We start from the raw sequence: 25,832 nt of genomic DNA, 5'->3' as shown, positions 1-25,832 counted from the left end.
GACCCACCATTCACACTCTTTACAGTACAGTGTATTGTAAAGATATCATCTGGCCTGGTTATTCGAAATCTATGAACTCAACAAGGTAGAAAAGCAAAGTAAATAGCAGGTAACGAACTATTTTCCATTCTATTTTCCATTTTCCATTAAACCGCCTCCCGGTTAGCTCAATGGATAGAGCGCTGGACTGATGTGCGGGAGGTCGAGGGTTCGAAAGTGATATTCTTATGTCAATGGACCATCAGGAAATTACGCTTCCTGTGCTACTGGATCTAAGCGCTGCTTTTGATACAATCGATCATCAGATTCTCCTTAATGTTCTTGAAAGCGATTTTGGAATCATTGGCTCTGCCCATAAATGGTTTGCGTCTTATCTGTCTGGCCGAAAACAACGTGTTCTCATAAACGATCGAACATCAGATGATTTTCATTTGAACTGCGGTGTCCCACAAGGCAGCTGTATGGGTCCTATTTTATTCATATTATACATATCTCGACTATATCACGTGATCGCTAACCATCTCCCCTCTGCTCACGGATATGCCGATGATACACAACTTTATCTGTCGTTTAGACCCAATGACATATCTTCGCAAGACCACGCCATAGCTGCTCTTGAAGCCTGCATTTCGGATGTCCGCTCATGGTTGATTTATAATCGCCTGTTAATTAACGATTCTAAAACCGAATTCTTAGTTGTTGGTTCCCGCCATCAATTATCAAAAATCGCAATTGATTCCATCACAGTCGGTAATTCTACCATTCAGCCTCTCAACAGTGTTCGAAACCTGGGTTCCTGGTTTGACTCCAATATGTCCATGTCCATTCACATTGGTAAGATCTGCAGCAAAGCTTTTCATGGATTGTATAAAATTCGCCAAATTAGGAAATTCCTCAGTCCTGAGTCCACGAAGACTCTTGTTCACGCATTTGTGACTTCGCATTTAGACTATTGCAACTCCCTTTTATTTGGCGTACCCAAGTACCAGACAGAGCGTCTTCAGAAGGTGCTTAACGCCGCTGCTCGACTAATTTTTAGGATTCCCAAGTTTCACCACATCTCGTCCGCCTTATATAATCTTCACTGGCTTCCTGTGGCTTATCGCGTCCATTTTAAGTTGTTACTTTTAATTTATAAAGCTTTAAATAACCAAGGCCCACTATACATAAAAGAATATCTGCAGCCACACAGTGTCAAGGGTCATCAGCTACGTTCCTGCGATCAGGGTCTCCTTAAGGTCCCAAGAACTAACTTTAAGACCTTTGGTGATCGTGCCTTTGCCCGTTCTGGACCTTTTTTGTGGAACGAACTGCCGCTTGAAATTCGAAACAGTCCAAGTGTAACGATTTTTAAGTCAAAGCTTAAGACACATCTATTCAAGCTGGCTTACAGTTTGTTTTGATATTTTGTCGTTTATCATTTTAATATTTGTAGTTAATAATGTTGTAAAGCGCTTTAGAATATTTTATAATTTTAGCGCTTTAGAAATGTAAATTATTATTATTATTACATTTCCTCTTAATCCCAAGGCCCGCGAAGCAGATTTTCAATTGGGGGGGCTAATGCGAACGCTTTAGCGTGAGCAACCAGGTAGGGGAGCCGGGGTCATGCTCCCCCGGAAAAATTTGAAATTAAAGTCTTCTGAAATGGCTAGAAATGGATCTAAAACTGCCAAAAGTGCATCTGTTCACTTGAGACCAATATTTGTTTGCCCTGGAATAGAGGTTTCCCAAAAGAGAGTTTTCTCTGCATATTTTTTCTCTAGCTGTGTGCTTAACAGATTTCTTTCTCTCTTTGTACTTCTGTAAAGTTTTCCTGTAGAGGATCCGATGCATTGAGCTCTGTTGCTGACATTTTTACCCACCAAGGAAAGTGTGTTTATATTTAATCTTATTTGAGTTCCCAGTTCTCAACTGAAAGTAGGAGATCAAGGTGCAATATACAACAGAGAGGACAATGATATGCATGATAAATGATCATGAGATTCTTAAAGCAATGAAAAAGATGGTTTTCATGAAGATGTCTTTTAGATAGTTTATATAAACAGATATACATGTATGTTTGCTTTTAGAATTGTGTTGATGCTTTTTATATGCTAAAGTTTGACAAAAAAGTGGCAGCTATAATGGGCCCATTTAGTTGTGTAAAGCTTTGTGTTAGCCACTGTGAAAGGTTATGTTTTGCGATCTGCAGTAAAAAATAAGTATTTTAATCACACCACAAAAAGTTTGCACCAGCAGGGATTTTTTTCTAGATGTAAAATTAATACATAATGCACCCTTAACCCTTTATTTCCCAAGATTCCTTTAAACTAGTAATTCTCTCTACTTTCCTCTGCATAGATCCTGATGATATCAGTTTGGAGAATTCAGTGTTGGATCAACTATTTATCCCCCAACTGATATTTTCCTTTATTCTCATCACTTCTTGATACTGTATTTATTTGATATTGTAAGGAGAAATTCTCTCCCAGTTACTCGTAAGAATTAAAGGGTTAAAATAACAACCATTTAATTTTGTACTTGAAAATAATTTTGTTTTTATAGAGAATAATTCTGTTCTGCTTGGCTTTGGCCAAAGATTAATCATATAAAAATAATAAATAGTTCTGCAATGATATCTCTGACTGGTAGTTAAAGTAATAATAATTCTCTAGGGGTGACAATGGTCCCAAGTTATACAAATCAGTGCTATCTGGTATGTGTTAAAATTCAATCATGATGCTCTTGGCATAGTAATATAAAAATAAAAATAAAAAAAATGCATGAAAATGAATCAAATGTTGTGATGTAATTGTCAGTAATACGTATCACCTAAAAAAAAATTGGTGAGCTGTTTTTGCCCTTGAAGTAATGGAATCTTTTTTCTTTTGGACAATGTTTTTCCACTAGTTTTGCATTTTGTGCTCTTTTGCATGGTGATGTCCTTCTCAAGGAGCATGCGTTTGGGTGGTGGTTTTGCTACATATTTAATGGTTTTGTTGCCAGTTGAGATGTTCTCTTTGTCATACATAGTTTCTGTTAAAGTTCTTTCCTTGGTGTGACATTTGGATGTATCCTCAACGTAAGATTTACTGCCACATTCCTTACGAGATGTTAAAGTATCATTGCTTATGGCAGCACTCATCAGGTCTCTTTTGTTAGCTGAACTTAGTCCTATCAGAATGTTGAAGGCAGGTTTGGCCCAGCTCATATCGCCACACACTTTTCTATAGCTTTCAAATGGTGTCTACAAGAAAAAGAAAAAAATTAATATAAGCTTTTCTAAGATGCACCTTGAGGAAACATAACATATAATTTGCTGGTGCATTAATTAAGATAACCCTCTTTGAACAAAATAATAAAATAAAAAGTGTCTTTACTTAGATTTCACCTTGATTAAATTCACTGGACGGTTTACCAGTATCTTACCTTTTCAGGTTTCTGTTTTGGTGGCTGATCCTTGTGTGGTATGACAGCTCCTTCTGAAGACTCCGAATCAGGTGTTCTAGCAAGAAAAAATTAATCATGTCACTTAAAACTTCTCTTAGGACAATAAAAATTTACTTAGAATTGTACCTCACAGGCAAAACTGGGGCTGCATACAACTTGCCAAGGTTTTCTTGATGCAGAAATTACTACCTACTGATTTATTCTGTTAAAGTGGAGAGACAAATTGTCTCTCCACTTGGTGCCAGGAAAATTTCTTGCTAGGAAGACGAGAGAGTGACAACATCTGCACCAGTGCCAGCTGGTCTACTACTAAGCTAGCTTAGAGCTTACCATGCGATGTCTAAAAGTCCCAGAGTTTTTCAATACTGTTCCACCTTACCTGAACTGACTAAGTGTAGATCGTAATTTTGATTTTCCACGAGGTATTTCTGGTGTCATCAGAGCACACCTCAAGTCCCTTGTTTCATATTCTTGGAGACAACTTTTCTAGTCATGCTCATCTAATACAGCCTGAATCAGGAAATACACATTCATTCCTGCCATGGATGACTTTGCTTGGCCACCATCACATATTTTGCAGCTTAGTTGTTCCACCTTTTCTTTCAGAGATTCCACAGTTTTGGCAATACTTTCATTTGTAAAAACCTTTTCTTTGGATTTAATAATGCTTGCTTTGAGCATGTTCATGATTCTTAAGACAGCAGTTCTGAAAGATAAGCAGACACCTTATTTTCACAGGGTTTATCCAAACATGCCAATCACTTTGGACAATCTCACCACTCAGTCAACTGTATTTAATTTTTTCACTGCAGTACTGTGACAATCCTTTTAACTGGTTAGACTCCTTTGTGCATGCTTTTCTTTCGGAAGTACCCCATCCAATGAAAGGTGCTCAACAAAATAATAGGATTTTTCCCATGATTAGCTTGTAAAACAACCTTAATCTGACTGGGATGCATCCAAGATTTAGTCAAGGGGCCGGTTCGTTGATTGTCCAAGGGCATGCTCCCCCAGGAGATTTTGAAAATTAGGTCTTCGGAAACATGATTTCCAGCATTTTGAGGGACAATTTAGGGGGTTGGACTGAACCACCCAAACCACCCCTGGGTCCGCCTCAGAATCTAGATGCAACAGTTTTCTAATTTTTATCACTGAGAGTTTGGTGGAAGAAAAAAAATTGATCTTGGTTTTAAAACCTTCCTTTAAAACCTTCCTTTGATCATGTTCTTAAATTAAAATAGTGTACAATATGTATCTACAGCTATCTTACTTTGCATCTGCTGTTTCTTCACAGACAGTTTGTAACTTTTGGAAAAAGGTCACAAACTCTCCAAAACCCTGTAAAAACAAATTGTTGAAAACCACAGATGAAGGAAGTTATTAAACATTAGCCATGAGTATGGGACAGAAAAGTCTACACCAACTGGGCTGCAAAGAACTCTTTGGCTTAGTAAAGATTCTCTCTTGTGGTAAAATGACCTGACACCTACTAACAGCTGAAATATATTTATAAAAATTCTATTTGGTACACTAAAGGGAATAATAAAATTTGATATACTGATATATACCTTAGTTAATGGAAGAAGTGGGTTGTCATCAATTGGTGCATAACTCTTTCCACCCAATCGTATCCTCAGAATAAACGAGACAGCTGTCTGTTGGCATGGGAAGGAAAGAAAACTAGAGAAAACTGTGTAATATTATCCTCCAACTGCTAAGGATAATGATGAGAAAAAAAATTGTTTTTTCACCACTGGATCAGACTATATACATTTTAGAATACAGCTCAATCCTATCTCACAGTTGTTTATCAAGGAGCCAATCTATTGAGAAGCAAGGCAGGATCAGCCACAGATAGGAGGTATACATTGTCACAGCAACTTCTTGGAATGAGGAAATTGGTTTAGGAAGTATCTAAGAACTCCAGTAATATGGATTGAAAGATTACAGCTTTTGCTTTGTTACCTGTCCTCCATGATGACATAAACTGATGATGATGAATGCAATGATATACATGCATGCAAGAATATCAACATCATGATTTAAATGCTTGAAAAATAACTGAGCTGCCACCTCTTGTTTCACCCTCCAGACTCTTTCAACACGCCAGAATTGCCTCTCAAACACCAAGGGATAATTTTCCAAATGAATTGAAAATTTTGACTCTTACAATTGCAACACTCTTAGTCTAATAGTGATTGATTCCACTCTTTGAAAACACTTTGCTAATGTATAGCCCACACCCTATTTAACTTATGTGTCTATTTAAAAGTGGCTTAGCCAGAAATATTTTACGCATGTGTGGTCTTCACAGCAACTTTTTTGATAACTGTCATTTGCTGATAGCAGTTCATAATTGCAGAATTTTCATGATAATATTCACTGTAAAAAAAATTGCAGGGGTTTCATCTAAGTTTTTAGCAAGGGGGCAACTGGTTTTCACAGGCAGGCAAAACTCTTTGGACTTAACTTCTTTATAAGATAAACTTTCCTCTATATGGTCAAATCAGGTGGGCAAAAACTTCCTTAAAACCAGTCAATTTGCTCAGTGCCCAGTCCTTAATGAAACACCTGAAATTGAGTGGTACCTGAAACATAGGCATCTTTTTTTCCCCCTGCAACTTTCCTCAATACTGTAAATTGTTTATGAGCCAAGTCCCTGCGAGGGATATGGATGGCCTGAGACAAAGCTAGTTCATCTCTCTAATTCACTAGAAGCCTGAGGTAACTCGATAAACTTTCAGCAATTGATCCTGTTTTCAAAACAACATGTACAAGATTAACAAATCAACAGATCACTTGTTAAGTCAAGACCATGCCTAACTTACCCTGCGAGCAGAGCCTTTTTAACCTGTCCTTGAATCGATTAAAAAGAAGAAAAGAAGAAGAAAAGTAGAAAAGGCTCTGCTCACAGGGTATGCCTAACTTCACACTAGTTCATATTTTTTTTTCATTTATTTATTATTATTTTGATTTATTTTGATTTATTACAGATTCCAACAATTAAGAGGTTCTTCTTCTGTAACAATACTAATCTAATCTAAGTATATATACATATATATATGTAGTAACTAATTAAAAGTATAATAACAATAATAAAATTAATCAATGTAACTTATCGTGAGATATTAAAATATACAATACATATTATGTGGATTAAAGACCAATATTTAGCAAACAAATGTTTCTTACCACTATGGCAAAAAACATTATGTTCTAAAACGTTTTTTGTTGCTATCGGGAGTCTATTGAACAACGTTGCCGATGTGTATAAGGCTGTCCCTCAGAGAAATCAGCACTGAGAAGATGGCTATTTAGCTCAGGACTGAACAATCCAGCTTTCAACCAAACTGTACTAACAATAGCTGAAGGTGGTTTGGGACTGTATGTACTAATTAAGTACAACATATATGTTCGTATGATGCACGATCTTCGCAGTAGATAGCGCTATTTAAGCAATAGCGAAAATCAGACCTGAAAAAAATCAGGCCTGTACGGGATTCGAACAACTGACCTCTGCGATACTAGTGCAGCGCTCTTACCAATTGAGCTAACAAGCCAACTGGGAGCAAGCCGTTAAGTTGATTCGTAATAAACCCGTGAAAGTGATAAATCAGATACAATGAAAATATATGAAGTTCATATATTTTGAACTGCGGTATTAGATATGTATGATTTTCGCTATTGCTTAAATAGCGCTATCTACTGCGAGGATCGTGCATCATACGTATCTAATACCGCAGTTCTTAATATATGAACTTCATATATTTTCATTGTGTCTAACATATATGTTCCTTTACTCCTGTTTTTCTTTTTTTAAAATACTAGATTACCCAGGGGGATGAAGATTTCCCTGATAACACCAGTTTCTTTGATCATTTAACACAAATCTCTGTTTTAATCATGGTTAAAAAACACAGAAGCATTTTACTAAGTTTTCTCAGAAAACTTTCCTCATTAGCAGACAATACACAGTGATTAACATAATTTTCACAGTGGCCAAAATTGAGACCATGGCATTCCAACAATTGGTAATTAATTATAGTGATTTCATTTTTTCATTGAATTATCCACATTTTATATGCTAGAGGTTAAATTATACTCACTTGGTAGTTCATAACTTATATTTTGCCAATGCTGAAAACGACCCCAAACTTACACACCCACTGGCCACTCCCACCCCTGCAGCTTCTGTGGACACCAATGCCACTCCATGATTGGGCAACATAGCCACAAGAGAAGCTGCAGAGCCTGACAGCGACTCTTTTAATCCCTCTTACCTCTTTTTCCCCACTTATTTCAACCTCAAAACCCCTCTACTAGACCATTCCCATTGATGCAAAGGACCAAACAAAATGAATTTTCTGAAGCCAGTGAAGGGATTCTCTGAATTTCAGAGCTAGTTTCTCGATGTTTAAAATTACCTGCGTGAACGATTCTTGTGAAAATGAATGAGATAGAGGAGGATTGGGGTTCCTGTGCCCTGGAGATTGTTTTAGTACCAGGTCATCAAGCACATCTACTGGCACATCTTGCTCCAGGAACGTATCAACTGTTTTCTCAGATAGTGAGTATTGACCATCTGTGTTCACAGAAGAGTTAGAAAGATATGTGAAAAGGAGCAATGTAAAAAAAGTTGCAAGTTTAGACAATAGTTAATACTTGTGCTGTAAAGTTCGTGATATGATGAAACTCAGTTGATTTTAAGGGTGACCTACCTTCTCTCTCTGTGGAGCAGAGCACTGTTCTGTTTCCAACCATCAGCTGAAGAATTTGTTGCTGGAAGAAATGTTTCATGCAATGTTTGAATTAACAAATTAATGAATTAACCATTTCATTCTTGAAGTTTACAGTAACACTTTTAATTAGCTAAATTACATGACTGAAGGACAACTTTAGTCAGTGTCTATACTAACAAAAGTCACCACTACTAATCCTTTACACCTGCATATTCTCCATACTGTTCTCTATACATTTCCTAAGGTGCTTACAAGGAGAATTTTTTTAACAATAAAGATGGTGATCATTTCCTCTATTCTCATGACCTTAACGTGTGATTCAGGGTGATACTGTAAGGAGAAATTAGATGGTAATCACATGTAAGGGTCAAATTAAAGGGTTAGGGATTATTTCATACCTAAAGCATTTCATAAATATGTTTTCTACTATAATTAATGTTTATCATTGTTCATTCGTTCATTCATTCATTTTAGTTTGCCATTACCAGGGGTTTCATTAACTTTTGAAGTAGGAGGGTTCTTGTGTTAGAGTAAGCGGGCACCCCCACCGACTCGAGGGCCGAAGGCCTGAGCCGCTAGGGGGGTCCGGGGGCATGCTCCCCCGGAAAATTTTTAAAATAAGACTCTCGGAAATGCATTTTCCAGCATTCTGAGGTGGAAATTTATTATTCTACATCCTCATTTTGCAAACACAAATTGTGAATAATTTAAGGAGGTTTTACCCACTAGCACAAAGTGACTATATGAAAGACAATATTGCAACTGTTCACAGCCTCAGAGAATTTACTAAATTGACAAACATTGTTCTTTCATTAAAACACTACTGTAACTGTTCACAATTTACTAAATTGACAAGCATTTTGACCTCATTAAAACACTACTGCAACTGTTCGCAGACTCAGGGAATTCACTAAATCCATAACATGAATAATTATATTAAATCTAACTCATTGGCTTATATTGTTTACTTTGTTTACAAATAAACAGTGTTAGGTGAAACAACTAAACTAAAAGTCATCGAAATCAGAGCCATAATCTGAATCATCACCGTCATCTGCAGGTAGCTCAAGTGCTTTGGAGGTTGCATCAACTTCCTCTGCAATTGAAGGGTGACTTGGCGTGACACCCTCCGCGTCACCCTCCGTCTGTACACCAGCATCCTGCACAGTTACAAAGTTCTCACTTATATCACCGGCGCTGGCAACCACTGGTGTGCTGACAAACTTTGGAGGACACTTTCGCCGTGGTTTTGCAGCTAGCCAAGCTCTAACAGAAGCATCAATCACTTCTTCAAATTCCTTACTTCCCACTTTTGGACCATTAATGAGAATGTGTAGTAGGGCGTTGAGCATGTCATTCTTCATCCTACTCCGAAGCCTTGTCTTCATCAGTTTTAAAGAACTGGCACCCCTTTCTGGCCATCCATTTGAGACTGGAAGACAAATCACTGCCTCTGCCACCTTTGCAACCAGTGGAAGATTAAATGGAACCAGGTCCTTCATGAACATTAGCTTCTGGAGGCACCAGTCAGTTGAAGTGACTGTAGGTTTGCTCCCACCAGGGGGCTTTCTTACTTCCTCAGGCAGCTCATTCTTCCATTTTGCCAAGTCGTACTTGAATACCTGCCACTCATCCATCAGCTGCCTTTTGTCGCTGTCTTCATCAAAGAACTGCTCAGCCAAGAGTTTCACTGATACACTGCCATAATCCCTAAATCCCGGCTGGCCCCTTTCTGGAACTAGTGCAGGGTCGAATATGCTAAAAGCAGACAGGAGAGGAAGGGTGGGAAATCTGCTGTTTAAGCTTTTTTTCAGTGAATTGACATATTTCACCAGGAAATTGCTGAGAAACAGCTCATCTCCATCAGAAGCAATGAGATCAGCTTGTTCCAGTCTGCCTCCAGGTGATAGATCTCTAAGAAACTCAGTGACTGGAACTCCCGTCTGGACAATCTTGTCAAGATCGTCAATACACTTCTGAATTGCTGGCTTTATATGGGAGAAGGAAATCTTTCCTTCTTGGAAGGTGCAGCTGAGTTTGTTGAGAACAGGAAGAACGTGATGCATGACTGTTACCACCCCAATGAATTTCACTTTGTACATTTTTCCAAGAAGACCTGATGCTTGGGCATCTTTCTGGTCAAGTTGCCTTAGTGTAAGCATGAGGGGTATGTAATCCTTATGTACACCCTCTACAGCCTTGCCCAGAGAGAGCCACCTTGTGCGAGTAGCTTTAGCAAGTCGACGGACACACTTATCTTTAGCCTCTTTAGAAGGCTCTTGCAGCTTTTTCACAGAAAGTTGGGTCTTTAGATATGCTGCAAGTCGTTTGGGGGAATTTTCAAAAAATTTCCAGGCCTGGAAAAGCCATCTCTCAACTTCTTGCATGTATGCGATCTCATCATTAGTGTCACAGCAAGCAAGTGACAGTTTATGGCAGATGCAGTGAATGCTGACAAGGTGTTTGTTTAACTCTTTGAGTCTGGTAGCTACCCCACTGGTTTTTCCCGTCATCACTGATGCTCCATCCGTGCAAAGGCCATTGAGCTTTTCAACTGATAAGTTACACTGATTTAACTCCTTTACAAGAGTGCTTGTTATGGTTTCTGCATTTGCAGAATCAGATTCAACAAGGAGATCATTAGCACTAAGAAACTTAATCTCTGTGCCACCAGAAGTGCTGTTCCAAAACTGCACGAATGTGATTAATTGCTCAGTGACAGCAATGTCTGTTACTTCGTCAATTAGAAGGCCATAAGAACCTGCTTTTTTTATTTCTTCTATAATCATGTTCTTGACCACATTTCCACTTGTCAGGAACATTTCTCTCACTGCAGCAGGAGATTTGTGGTTAAAATGCTGCATTTTGTCTAGACCAACAGCCCGGAACAGATTTAGCAAAGAGAAAAACTTAACATTGGCAACTGCCTCCTTTGCTAACCAGTACAAGGCTGCAAAAGCATTGTACAATACATCATTGCGAACTGCTTTCTTTTCTTCATACTGTTGATGAAACATTGACACCCTGTGATTCATTTCAGCTTCCACAGCAGCTTCATGCATTTTGGTTAAAGAATGTTCTCTGATGGCCTCTTTCCTGTATCTTGTGCTGGGTGTAGTGCTGAATACTGCAGCATTGTTTTGAGTGTTCAAAGTTTTATGTTTGCAGCAAAGAAAACAAAACATGCCTTGGTTTTCTGAGAAAAGAAGCCACCAAATGCCTGTGGTGTTATCATAGGCTAGTTCTCTTTCTTCAACCCAGCTGTGATGAAATCGTCTCTTCTTCAGCTTCTTCTGCCTGGCCTCTTCTTCTTTTGAGAAATCTTTGCAGCTTTTTTGTTTGCACTCATAGTAGTTGTGCAGGTTAGCAAGTCCACATCTCTCCATTTCTAATAACATAATGTCATCTGCTATTGCTTTAGAAACATTTGTCCCACGAGTTTTTTCTACTCGCTGTGACGTATCTGAGACTGCTTCATTAGAAGACTTTGTTTCTGCCTCTCCAGTAGCCTCTTGTACTGAAGGCACTGTTGAATTGTCTGCCAGGGCGAAAAGAAGTAAACAAAGCGGCGAAATCGGTGGCGAACGAAGGGCGATTTTGATGATTTGTTTATATTGAAAGGTCGTCGCGGTTCACTGAATCTTTAGACATGCAAATATACTTTATTTATATCCACCACTGCAAGTTTATTATGTTGAAGAAATGACTTGTGAAGTATTAAGAACTCACCTTTCGACTTCTTTGAAACGACAAAAAAATTGTCAAGGACGCCTTGAGAAGATCTTTTATTCGTCGCGGCCATTTTAAAACCATGTGCTTTTCAGTCGTGTGAAATGTCACGTGCAAATGTTATGCAACAGCTGACAAGAGGGGGTCCTGGTATCTACTTTGATATCGTAAGCGATGCGTTTCGCGAAGACACGCGATGCGATCAAACTTTGAAATTTATTACTTTGCTTGACAAAACACTCGTTAATCCGGACACAGAAATATTAGTTTACATGTAAAAAGGATTGTAATTCGGAGTTGCAATTCCTGGTTAACTAGCTTATGCTAGCAAAGCGGGAGAGTTGTGGAAAGATGTTTCGGTTAGTCTGAGTTTTTTTATTGTTCTTTTATTTATCCACTCATGACCTCATTTTTGTGAAGGCGGGTACTGTACTCAGAGTAGACGGGTGCCGGTACCCGGGTCCCGGCTTCTAATAAAACCCCTGCATTACCAGTAAAAAAATTAACCAAATACAAAATTTATGATACATCAAAGATAAAATGAACTATTCTAACTAAATTAACTTCAAAATCAAAGGAACTGAAGAGCTAGGTAACAGCAAGGAAGCCGATTAGAAGCTGGGGGCTTACTAAGTATAGGCTTCCTTATTTAACTAGAGGATAAACCATACAAATCAAAGGTGCTGAATGAAAATTTAGATTAAGTTAAAAAGAAAAAGAAAGAAAAAAAAAAAAAAAAAGAAAAGGTGTGTATATAGCTTAGCAAAGAATATATTTATAAACTAAAAATTCAAAGAAGAATTTTTTAAAGCCTTTGATAAACAAGCTGATGCTTTCAGAGTATTGAATTTCCCGACTTAGCGTGTTGAAAAACTTAAAACCTTGATGTTGACCTTATAATGTTTGTAACCTCTAGACAGCTCTTTAATTTCTCACCTCTAGCTGTGTCTTTGGCTTTCCAGTGACAAAAAACTGTTGCGAAATTTGAAGCATGTCTTTGACATTACTGTCCGTGATTAAACATGTTTTGACTCTGTGAAGGACATCAGCAAAGTCCACAGCATTGCAATGTAACAAAAACGTGTTATAAGGAGTGCATAACCTAGAAATTGAATTTTTTTCTTCATCCATTGACAACTTATAATTCATGACTGCTTTGTGGGCTTCAAGTACATCATGTAATTTCACTGTAAACTCCCCGGCTTCCTTAAAGAAAAAAGATAGAGCCATTATCAATATTTCTGTCAACAAATCATCATCATATCGATCTTTTAAGACTGACCGGATGGTTACAAAAGCTTGGTGCCACTTACACTGACTGCCTCCCAGTTAGCTCAATGGATAGAGCGCTGGACAGTTGTGTGGGAGGTCGAGGGTTCAAGCCACGGCCGGACCAACACTCAAGGTCTTAAAATAATTGAGAAGAATTATGCTTCCCTTCTATAACATCAAGAAGTGGTTAGATATTCTAGTCTTCTCAGATAGGGACAAATAAAATTAATGGAGGTCCCATCTCCTGCAGGAGGGGTAGGAGACGCACGAGATTACTGTGTGATGGATGTCCTTCCCCGGGGTGGGATGGGTGGGTTGGGTTTAGGTGGATGAACCTAGTTGGGGACTACGTGTCCTATTGTTCTTCCACCTGTACAATGTACAAATCTTTTGAAACACAGAATTGTCTTTTATTTTATTTTATCAACTGAGTAAATCGTGTATGAACTCTTCTGAACAAAATCGAAGCCTAAATATCTTAAAAACTTTAACTCTCAAGATCTGAAGGTTAATTCTCCCCTCTTGCTGCTGCATATTTCCTTGTAAATTTTGTGCGTGAAGACCTAAACACCGCAAATATGAAGTGAGCTTAAGCTTACTGCAAATTGGTTAACACCAAACTTCGTTGATTTTATCTTGTAGCTGCTGGTATCTTAACTAATTCTTCACAAATTCACAATTTATGACAATTTTTCTCCATCAAAACGCTTACAAAGTACAAACACAATAATTGGGCCAGCACGTGTTGCCCACGATCAAAAAAACTTTCCAAAGAAAGCCAGATCGCAGGTTACGTCAAGGGCACCAAAAATTCATACCATGAGGTTGCTCTAAGGAGCCTTTGATTTTTTCATGATACATATTATGGTAATTGTCTAGTACCTCCATCCAGAAGCCTACTTGTTATCATAAAGTAAATATGAAGGTGTAGTCTGATCGTCCGGGTGAGTGTAGTCCTGAGAAGGACTGTTGTCGGTGGCAGTGACTGACGTTTCGACAACCTGTGCGGAAGTCATCATCAGAGTCAAGTGAGTGATTGTTGTCAGTAGAATGTTCTTATTCCAGTTCGTGTGAAATGATCAGTTGGTTTTGCCGTGATGTTATTGGCTGTAAGACTCAAGTGACGTAAGTCGTTCGTGATTGGTCTGTTTCGGTCTGTCAGTAAAGCTAGGTTGTTGTTTTTCGGTCGTTTGTGATGTTTATGTCGTGAATGAGTCGTTTGTATGGGGCGGGTAGTTGTTGACATCTGTTTAGGGGAGTCTGTTCTAAGTTAGTAAACCAGCTTTCCAGAGTCAGTCGTTGAAAATAGTCAGTGCTGTAGGTTAGGCATTGCGCAGAGTCCCAGTCAATGTTGTGGTTGGTAAGTCGATGGTGTTCAGCAATGTGATTGCTGACATCACCTTTCCTCGTCGCCCGTCTGTGTTCAGTCAGTCTTGTTGTGAGGTTTCTGCCAGTCTCACCGATGTAGGAGGCTTGGCAGTCGGAACAATTGATCTTACAAATCGTTCCCTGTCTGTTCCTCGGTTCGTCTTTGTCTTTAACGTTGGTTAGTAACTGACGTAGTGTGGTGATGGGTTTGTGGGCGACGCGGATATTGAAGGGTAGTAAGATGCGCGAGATGTTTTCAGACATACCTTTTATGTACGGTATGGTTGCTGTAGTCGTAGGGGTTGCGGTGTCGTTTGTTTCGGTAGTGGTAGTGGGTCGGTGAGTGTTTCGTCGGATGAAGTCGTTGTTGTAGTTGTTCTTCGTAAAAACACGGTGAAGGTATTTGTTCTCGTCGGATAAGCTGTCTGTCGAGTCACATACTAGTTGTGCGCGTCGTGTTAGAGTTCTGATAGTTGTGGCTTTGTGTGATGTAGGGTTGTAGGATGACTCGTCTAGTAATCTGTCGGTGTGTGTCGGTTTCCTGTAAACTGTCGTTCGTAATGAGTTGTCGTTGTGGCTTACCAGGCAGTCTAGAAAAGGAAGTTTGCCATTTTCTTCGACTTCTCTGGTAAACTGTATGTCAGTGTTTTGTTCGTTAAGGTGGTTGTGGAATGCGTCAATTTCGTCGTGTCGAACGGCGGTGAATGTGTCGTCAACGTAACGTAACCAAAGCGGTATCGTTTGTCGGCAAGTCAAAAGGGCGCATTCCTCGATGTTCTGCATCACAATTTCTGCTATAACAACAGAAACTGGAGACCCCATGGCAGTGCCGTGTAACTGTTTGTAGTGTTTACCGTTGTACTGAAAGTAAGTAGACGTTAGGCAAATGTTTAACAAGTCCATGATGTCGTCTGTCGGTAGCGGTAGTGGTTCGGTAGATTTTCGGATTGCAGTCTCAGTGCATTGTAATGCTAATTGAAGTGGAATACTTGTGAACAGTGATTTCACATCAAATGACACTAGTTTGTAGTCGTCAGGTATCTGAACAGTCTTGGTAGCGTTAATGAAGTCTTCAGTGGATTGTAGTTTATGTCGGCTTATACTATTTTGCGAAACGAAACGAAACGAAACGAAATTGTACTATTTTGCGAAACGAAACGAAACGAAACGAAATTTTGCGAAATGGCGTTTTTTCGCCTTTATTTAGCAAATATGTCCTCTTCGTCCGAAACAAAATGTTTCCACTAATATTATAATCAATATTTCTAAGAGCCTGGTCACCTCTCATTTCATTGACCATAGTAGAATTCGCTTCGCAAAGTAGTAATTTTGACAGAATTACTATTTTGCGAAATGGCGTTTTTTCACCTTTATTCAGCAAATATGTCCTCTTCGTCCGAAACAAAATGTTTCCACCAATAAAATGATCAATGTTTCTAAGAGCCTGGTCACCTCTCATTTTATTGACCATAACAGAACTCGTTTCGCAAAGTAGTAATTTTGACAGAATTACTATTTTGCGAAATGGCGTTTTTTCGCTTTTATTTAGCATATATGTCCTCCTCGTCCGAAACAAAATGTGTCCACTAATAAAATGATCAATATTTCTAAGAGCCTGGTCACCTCTCATTTTATTGACCAAAATAGAACTCGTTTCGCAAAGTAGTAATTTTGACAGAATTACTATTTTGCGAAATGGCGTTTTTTCGCCTTTATTTAGCAAATATGCCCTCCTCGTCCGAAACAAAATGTGTCCACTAATAAAATGATCAATATTTCTAAGAGCCTGGTCACCTCTCATTTTATTGACCATAACAGAACTCGTTTCGCAAAGTAGTAATTTTGACAGAATTACTATTTTGCGAAATGGCGTTTTTTCGCTTTTATTTAGCATATATGTCCTCCTCGTCCGAAACAAAATGTGTCCACTAATAAAATGATCAATATTTCTAAGAGCCTGGTCACCTTTCATTTTATTGACCAAAATAGAACTCGTTTCGCAAAATAGTAATTTTGACAGAATTACTATTTTGCGAAATGGCGTTTTTTCGCCTTTATTTAGCAAATATGCCCTCCTCGTCCGAAACAAAATGTGTCCACTAATAAAATGATCAATATTTCTAAGAGCCTGGTCACCTCTCAATTTATTGACCATAACAGAACTCGTTTCGCAAAGTAGTAATTTTGACAGAATTACTATTTTGCGAAATGGCGTTTTTTCGCTTTTATTTAGCATATATGTCCTCCTCGTCCGAAACAAAATGTGTCCACTAATAAAATGATCAATATTTCTAAGAGCCTGGTCACCTCTCATTTTATTGACCAAAATAGAACTCGTTTCGCAAAGTAGTAATTTTGACAGAATTACTATTTTGCGAAATGGCGTTTTTTCGCCTTTATTTAGCAAATATGCCCTCCTCGTCCGAAACAAAATGTGTCCACTAATAAAATGATCAATATTTCTAAGAGCCTGGTCACCTCTCATTTTATTGACCATAACAGAACTCGTTTCGCAAAGTAGTAATTTTGACAGAATTACTATTTTGCGAAATGGCGTTTTTTCGCTTTTATTTAGCATATATGTCCTCCTCGTCCGAAACAAAATGTGTCCACTAATAAAATGATCAATATTTCTAAGAGCCTGGTCACCTTTCATTTTATTGACCAAAATAGAACTCGTTTCGCAAAATAGTAATTTTGACAGAATTACTATTTTGCGAAATGGCGTTTTTTCGCCTTTATTTAGCAAATATGCCCTCCTCGTCCGAAACAAAATGTGTCCACTAATAAAATGATCAATATTTCTAAGAGCCTGGTCACCTCTCAATTTATTGACCATAACAGAACTCGTTTCGCAAAGTAGTAATTTTGACAGAATTACTATTTTGCGAAATGGCGTTTTTTCGCCTTTATTTAGCAAATATGCCCTCCTCGTCCGAAACAAAATGTGTCCACTAATAAAATGATCAATATTTCTAAGAGCCTGGTCACCTTTCATTTTATTGACCAAAATAGAACTCGTTTCGCAAAGTAGTAATTTTGACAGAATTACTATTTTGCGAAATGGCGTTTTTTCACCTTTATTCAGCAAATATGCCCTCCTCGTCCGAAACAAAATGTGTCCACTAATAAAATGATCAATATTTCTTAGAGCCTGGTCACCTCTCAATTTATTGACCATAATAGAACTCGTTTCGCAAAGTAGTAATTTTGACAGAATTACTATTTTGCGAAATGGCGTTTTTTCACCTTTATTCAGCAAATATGTCCTCTTCGTCCGAAACAAAATGTTTCCACCAATAAAATGATCAATATTTCTAAGAGCCTGGTCACCTCTCATTTTATTGACCATAACAGAACTCGTTTCGCAAAGTAGTAATTTTGACAGAATTACTATTTTGCGAAATGGCGTTTTTTCGCCTTTATTTAGCAAATATGCCCTCCTCGTCCGAAACAAAATGTTTCTACTAATAAAATGATCAATATTTCCAAGAGCCTGGTCGCCTCTCATTTTATTGACCAAAATAGAACTCGTTTCGCAAAGTAGTAATTTTGACAGAATTACTATTTTGCGAAATGGCGTTTTTTCGCCTTTATTTAGCAAATATGTCCTCTTCGTCCGAAACAAAATATGTTCACTAATAAAATGCGCAACACAATCCCTGAAGTTAATTTACTAGTCGTGCTATTGATATCGCTGACTCGCACATTTCACGCCTTCTTAAGTGGTTAGTTTAAGGCCTGGAACAAAGTGTTATTCCTGTGGGAAATTAATTATTGGCTATAAATTTGTCACACATGCTGCCGCTGAATCAAAATTTGGCACCATAAAGAACTCATCGTACTTAAGATTTTAAATTGTAAATATTTAGTTAATAAGTCACGACGTATGTCATTAATTTAACTAGAAGTCGTAAATTATTGCAGAGTTGGTGGCCAGTGTTCTAATTATTTCTAACGCTTCACGTTTGGAATGACCGTCCATTGCAGTTAAGTAAAACATTAAGAGGAAAAATAACATTGCTGATGCCAAAAATAACTCGTGAAATATCTAAAATTATAATTTTAAACTTCGCGTGCATTCGAAAGTTAGGCCCAGTTCAAACGTCGATCGTTTCGTGAGCCAAACCAAATTTTAATTAAGGCCAACCCAAATTATTTAGAAGGACTCAATTGATTCAAACGCCGATCTTAATTCCAGCCGAACTCAATGAACACTTGATGTTTGGTCAAACTGCTAGGAAAATACGTTATAAGGTGACCAGAGGTGACCAGGCTCTTAGAAATATTGATCATTTTATTAGTGGAAACATTTTGTTTCGGACGAAGAGGACATATTTGCTAAATAAAGGTGAAAAAACGCCATTTCGCAAATAGTAATTCTGTCAAAATAACTACTTTGCGAAACGAGTTCTATTTTGGTCAATAAAAAAGAGGTGACCAGGCTCTTAGAAATATTGATCATTTTATTAGTAGAAACATTTTGTTTCGGACGAAGAGGACATATTTGCTAAATAAAGGTCAAAAAATGCCATTTCGCAAAATAGTAATTCTGTCAAATTTACTACTTTGCGAAACGAGTTCTGTTATGGTCAATAAAATGAGAGGTCACCAGGCTCTTAGAAACATTGATCATTTTATTAGTAGACACACATTTTGTTTCGGAAGAAGAGGATTTATTTGCTAAATAAAGGCGAAAAACGCCATTTCGCAAAATAGTAATTCTGTCAAAATTACTACTTTGCGAAACGAGTTCTATTTTGGTCAATAAAATGAGAGGTGACCAGGCTCTTAGAAATATTAATCATTTTATCAGTGTACACATTTTGTTTGGGACGAAGAGGACATATTTGCTAAATAAAGGTGAAAAAACCCCATTTCGCAAAATAGTAATTCTGTCAAAATTACTACTTTGCGAAACGAGTTCTGTTATGGTCAATAAAATGAGAGGTGACCAGGCTCTTAGAAATAATGATCATTTCATTAGTGGACACATTTTGTTTCGGAGGAAGAGGACATATTTGCTAAATAAAGGTGAAAAACGCCATTTCGCAAAATAGTAATTCTGTCAAATTTACTACTTTGCGAAACGAGTTCTGTTATGGTCAATAAAATGAGAGGTGACCAGGCTCTTAGAAATATTGATTATTTTATTAGTGGAAACATTTTGTTTCGGACGAGGAGGACATATTTGCTAAATAAAGGCGAAAAACGCCATTTCGCAAAATAGTAATTCTGTCAAAATTACTACTTTGCGAAACGAGTTCTATTATGGTCAATAAAATGAGAGGTCACCGGGCTCTAAGAAATATTGATCATTTTATTAGTGGACACATTTTGTTTCGGACGAAGAGGACATATTTGCTAAATAAAGGTGAAAAAACGCCATTTCGCAAAATAGTAATTCTGTCAAAATTACTACTTTGCGAAACGAGTTCTATTATGGTCAATAAAATGAGAGGTGACCGGGCTCTTAGAAATATTGATCATTTTATTAGTGGACACATTTTGTTTCGGACGAAGAGGACATATTTGCTAAATAAAGGTGAAAAAACCCCATTTCGCAAAATAGTAATTCTGTCAAAATTACTACTTTGCGAAACGAGTTCTATTATGGTCAATAAAATGAGAGGTGACCAGGCTCTTAGAAATATTGATCACTTTATTAGTGGACACATTTTGTTTCGGACGAAGAGGACATATTTGCTAAATAAAGGTGAAAAAACGCCATTTCGCAAAATAGTAATTCTGTCAAAATTACTATTTTGCGAAACGAGTACTATTATGGTTGATAAAATGAGAGGTGATTAGGCTCTTAGAAATATTGATTATTTTATTAGTGGACACATATTGTTTCGGACGAAGAAGACATATTTACTAAATAAAGGCGAAAAAACGCCATTTCGCAAAATTTCGTTTCGTTTCGTTTCGTTTCGCAAAATAGTACAATTTCGTTTCGTTTCGTTTCGTTTCGTTTCGTTTCGCAAAATAGTATAAGCCGTTTATGTCTGGATTTGTCGGTTAGCGGTTGTAGTATTGTCGTTAGGTACTTGGATAGTTGGTATGTGGGAGAGCCACAGAAAGAAACAATAGGTCGCATCGGGAAACCAGGTTTGTGTTAAGTTTCGGCAAACCGTAGAGTTTCGGTGGCTGTGGTACCGAGCACCTCAGTCGATAGTACCGTTGGTTGTCAAAGGCGTTCGTTTTCTTGAGTGTCAGTAGTTTACTGTTGAGTTTGCGTTGAAGGGCAGGAGTTGGGTCACGTTTGAGTTCTTCGTAGGTTCGTTTGTCGTTAACTAGTGCGTCCATTTTGTCGTGATAGTCATATCACGTAAAGTAAATATGATCGAGAAATGTAAGACTGAGTTTCATGCTCATTTGAATTAATTCAAAGTCAATTGCAATTGTTCAAACATTAACCATTCCATTTCCAATATCTAGTTTTAGTAATTCTCTTTACTGCCCGCCATACAGTTCTTATTATGTTACTACTGATAATTTAGTTGTGGATCAACTAACATTCCCCTGCTTTTCTGCTTGATAGTATTGATATTGTAGGGAAAAATTCTGTCTTAGTTGGTTACTCACCATGGGTATTAAAGATGGAGTGGATTATCAACATTGACATTGAATGTACCTGGTTTCACTTGTTCTGTATGACAAGTCCCAGACAAATCAACAAACAATGGATCCTGAAAAAATCAGATGAATACAAAATTTTTTTAGGAAGATTACAGTTTAAACTAACAGAAAATATTACCAGTTTAATACTAACACTGACCTGGTTTTGCACAAGACAAGTTAGTCTCCTGTAGTAATTGGATTTGTTGGAGAAAAGCGTACAATTATGCCCTGGGAACCCTTGCCAGGTAACAGACCACAAGTTGATTCCAGCTTGAAGACACTTTGACTACAATCAATCATGAGCTAACAAAAGCAAAAATTATTACATAAGAACAAACAATTAAGTGTTTAAGCTAAAGGTTTATCTGTTGATATCAAGTTATTATCTAAAACAATTTCTTTTCCATAACACTGCCATTATGAAGAATATGACACCAATCGGAAAACGAGACCTGTAGTTTATCTGTAAATTATAATTATAAGTAGCCCTATAGCGATCTCCCTCCAATGGACTTAGCCAGAGGTGAAAAACAGGTCGGAGGGAAAAACCATCTAACAAAAGACATGAGCTGATTTTTTTTGCATTCTGAAGGTGGAAGCATCTGTTAAACTTTGTAAACATGGGAATTTCTTAAGATAAGTGACCTTTATCCATAGCAATTATGCTTACATAATAAGCACCAGATAGATTACCAGATTTTCAAAAGATTTCAAAGGCAACAGGGACTCAGTGAATATTTTTTTGGTTATTTTTGCTCATAATTAACTAATTATCAAATTGGACTTGATCTTTTTTCTCTAGTACTAGTCTTATGGTGATGTCATTCCCTTATCATGGAACTTGTTAATCTCCCAGATATCATAGAAAACACTAAGTTAAACATGATTTAGTGCTCAAAGGAGCTGACCTTGCACCAAGGGAAAATGAAGTAATGTTCCTGAAGGAGATAACCAATTTCTTTTGGAAGTAACTGAACAATTACACCAAAACAATTATTTACCTTTCATGAATAATTGTTAAATAAAGAGAGTAAATCCAGAAGTGTTTGACCTGAAAAGCTGCAGGAACATCTGAATTGTTAACAACCTTGAAACTTTTAGCTGAAAACTTGCTAGATTCTACAACTCCCATATCAAGATAGTCAGAGTCAAGACCAACTTCAGGCCCTAAAGAACAGATTGAAATTAAGAAAAACTTGAACATTTTTCAACAGGAACTTCCTTGATTAGAGAGTAAGTGTGGTTCACAATGTCCATGATTGATATGAGATTACTGTTGACTGAAGAAAGAGTGGAGGGGTACTCAGGTCTATGACACTGGGCTCTCAGAACCTCAACCCCATTATAAACAATTCTGTGGCCAATTAGAGACTCCATTACTTTTAGGCAAATGTAATTTTTGCCATCTCAACTTTTTTCTATGCATGGACTACCTTATAAAGCCTTTCAAGTCACCCTAAAATAAATTAAACACATCCTTATGATAAACATCAAATGATGACATTTCTCTGAATATATAATTTATTTAATCATTTTATACTAGTGTTCTGAGTTTATGAGCTGTTAGAGCCTATGAAAGCACAAACATATCACTACCTTTACCTATTCCAGTGCATTTTATAACTGAACAATTGGTAGCTCCAAGAGCTATAACTTCCAGATAATCCACTGAGTATATTCCAGGATTCTGTGGAGTAAATGATACCTGAAATAAAAGAATACGAACAAAATACATTTTAAATAAAGATCACATACCAGTGAGCAGTTGTCAAAGGAATTAATAAACACAAGTGCAGATACAAGAAGAATATACAGAGAAATATTCAGTTCACAAATATTGCAAACAGAGAACAATGCAATCGAGTCCCTTCAGTTGGTAATACATAGATTCACATGCAACAAATAATTACCTTAAAAAATGAATGGTTGCATTATAATTAAATTAACTTGTGATAGGAAAATGACAATCCTTACTGTTGCTGGGCATCTGCCTGCAATCCTTTGACAGTGAGTTTTGTCTTAATCACCTATTTTTCTTCTTTACGAGAGTTAAAGCTGATGGTGTGAGCCTATAATGTAAGATAATAAGGAATTATTTACAACACAGGGCTTATGACAGTGTAACAATTAATTCTATCAAATATGTAAAACCTGATTGAAGATATAATTTATGAGAATAACTGACGTGTATATAAGACCAGTATACCATCAAAAATGTTTTGTTTTACTAGAGACCCTGTAACAATTTACAGGGGATCCTAAAAGACAATTAACAATTTAGAAAAAAATTTGCAGTACACTTAAAATGCCCACCCGAGTTTCATTGGGTAGAATGATTCCTTTAGAGAGATCAATGCTAAGACTTTTTAAGTGAGGTCCAGGGTTTTCCATGCAAACCTGATGGGTAAAATAAGGTTTGTTGACATTACAATTACATTATATTACAGTACTGCATCAATCAATTCAAAGCTTCAGCATCTCTGCCCCTTCCCCCCCCCAACTCCTGACATTTGAACTTTTGATAACTGCTTTCTTCAAATTCCTGAGAAAGGAAAAAAAAAGGGTTCAAATGTGCCCATTTTTTTCTCAAGAAAAAAACAGTGACCATGGCTTTCTACACATTGGCCAAGCTATAAAACCTAGTGAAGTATTTACCTTAAATACATTGATATTTAAGGATATAACACTTGTATTCTGCTGGAGAGACTGGACACATCTCTACAAATTTCCCACCCACCCCAGTCATGCAAGGTTCAACCCGCTACCGCTTCCGCTTCCATTCAGATGATGGTTATTCTGTAGGGAGGGAGGGGACATTGAAGTTTTGAATTGATCGTCACATATCAGTAATCATTAATATTCTTATGTATAAGGATAATTTATTTTATGTCAGGTACACAGGGAGTGGTTGCCTGTTGCCCAGATCTCCTGAGCCAGGGGTTCATGATAAAAGGGACTGACATTACTAGATTCCTCATTCTAGGAAAAATGATAAATTTTAATTGATGGGGAAAGGGAAGGTGGCCTTAGTTTGACACTTAGGAAGGTTGAGAACATTGAACACACCTCAGTGCAATCCTGGAAGCGTTCTTGACCTCAAACAGCCTTGTTGATGCTGTACCTAAACAGGTTGGTTTGAAATGAACAGTTCCCTGTAAAACCCCAAAAATTTACAATCAGATATAACAAATCACCTGGTTTTCCACTTAACATGAACTTTTTACTCTTATTAAAACAACAGAGATACTTAAATTAAGATTGATTTCAAAGCAGTATCTAATGGATTGGTAAATCTTAGTCAAAATATAACAAGGAGCTATTCATAATTGATAACCATGCCATTATGGATTCAAATCAAAGAGTAATGGTTCAATCGAAAATGTCCTAAGATTACAACCTGATTATTGAGTTTTAGAGATGGAATCTCTGCTGATCCAACAAGGCTTACTTCCCAAACAAAGTTGTAAAGTACTCAGTACAAAGTTTCATATATCACATGTTACAAAATAAATGTCACTTGCTAAACAAAAATTGCATTTGATTGTATGTAGTGCTGTGTCATAAGCCATGTATTTTTGTTTGCAAAAGCCTGCAAATTCAAAATAAGCAGTGTGGTATGATTGCCACACACTAAACTACTGACTAACCTCACTTGCTCTAAAGCCACACCAGGAATTATTGGCCCGCTGTTATTTTTGTACACACTTTGCTGTGCTCGGCTGTACTGTCACAACCTCAGGTGAATCTTTCCCAGTACAGCCCTTATGCTTGCAGATTGGTAAGAAGTTATTATTTAATTTAATTTTTGCTAAGGTTCCCACTTCCATTGGTTTCTTACAGACTGCTATAACTTATTTCTCCTCTAGTTTCAACCATACTTGTTCCAGACCCAAGGTAGAAAAATAAAGATAAAATCTTACAATTTGTTTTGTAACTACCTTAACAGATTGTCATCAAATGCAAAATGGATCGGATTCTGCCCATTGCTGGTCAACAGCAGTGTTCTGTAGGACATGCCATCCACAGTAGTGGCTGGAAAGACCTAAACATTCCAAAAAAGGAACAAGTTACTAATCATATGCTTTGTCAACTAACAGAATACAATCATACTGGCACCACCTAGTAATACATTATGGTGGACTAAAACTGTTTCTATCCATTAGTTCAGGAACAGCATTATTCTAACAAGGGTAGTGTAGTGAAGCATTTGTCCCATTTACACAAGCAAAATGTTTTCTTAAAATTAGGTTGACCTGAATAATCAGTTTGAGAATCTTCAATGGGGAAAACATATCAAACCATGCTTGAAAAAACAGCTTTAACGTGTGTTTTAGCTTTGGTGTGAATGGCTAAATTATCACTTACCAGCTGTTGTACATCTCATTGACTTCTGGGGATAAATGATTCAGTCCGCATTGCAAATGTGAGTCCTAAAAATAAAATCCAATCAATTTTTTTCGGTGAAACAAGGAACTTGGATTCATTGATGTTTCATCAATGAAAATTCTAGATGTAACATCAAAACACTTAAGCTAATAACAGAATATGGAAACAAAAACAGAACTAAAGCCCTGTATCGTTGAATCTAACCATAAACAGAGTTCAGTTCAAATTACTTATTAAAGTTAATTTCAGCACAAACCTGTAGCACTGAGCGAAAGACACCAG

The 25,832-nt window shown here is 37.3% G+C and overlaps 1 protein-coding gene and 1 pseudogene across 2 annotated transcripts; both read right to left on the bottom strand.

The window, feature by feature from the left end:
- Positions 1-2,387: 2,387 nt before the first annotated feature.
- LOC148736570 (uncharacterized) lies at positions 2,388-25,832 on the bottom strand (annotated as a pseudogene). The gene is made up of 18 exons (XR_015998709.1): positions 25,807-25,832; positions 25,530-25,594; positions 25,103-25,206; positions 24,231-24,316; positions 23,139-23,233; positions 22,767-22,869; positions 22,216-22,331; positions 21,322-21,467; positions 21,129-21,232; positions 12,837-13,106; positions 8,151-8,211; positions 7,857-8,014; positions 6,021-6,185; positions 5,001-5,087; positions 4,703-4,770; positions 3,812-4,138; positions 3,412-3,487; positions 2,388-3,229 (listed from the first exon to the last, which is right to left on the bottom strand). The product of XR_015998709.1 is annotated as an uncharacterized LOC148736570 (transcript).
- LOC111324693 (zinc finger protein 862) lies at positions 8,805-12,389 on the bottom strand. Its single transcript, XM_088753297.1, has one exon. The coding sequence runs from the start codon at positions 11,567-11,569 to the stop codon at positions 9,179-9,181; it is 2,391 nt and encodes a 796-aa protein (XP_088609423.1). The 5' UTR covers positions 11,570-12,389; the 3' UTR covers positions 8,805-9,178.

Source organism: Stylophora pistillata, chromosome 3 (assembly GCF_964205215.1).
Source record: "Stylophora pistillata chromosome 3, jaStyPist1.2, whole genome shotgun sequence".
NCBI lineage: Eukaryota > Metazoa > Cnidaria > Anthozoa > Scleractinia > Pocilloporidae > Stylophora > Stylophora pistillata.
The sequence above is the reverse complement of the archived record's forward strand: the minus strand, read 5'-3'. Positions and strand labels throughout refer to the sequence as shown.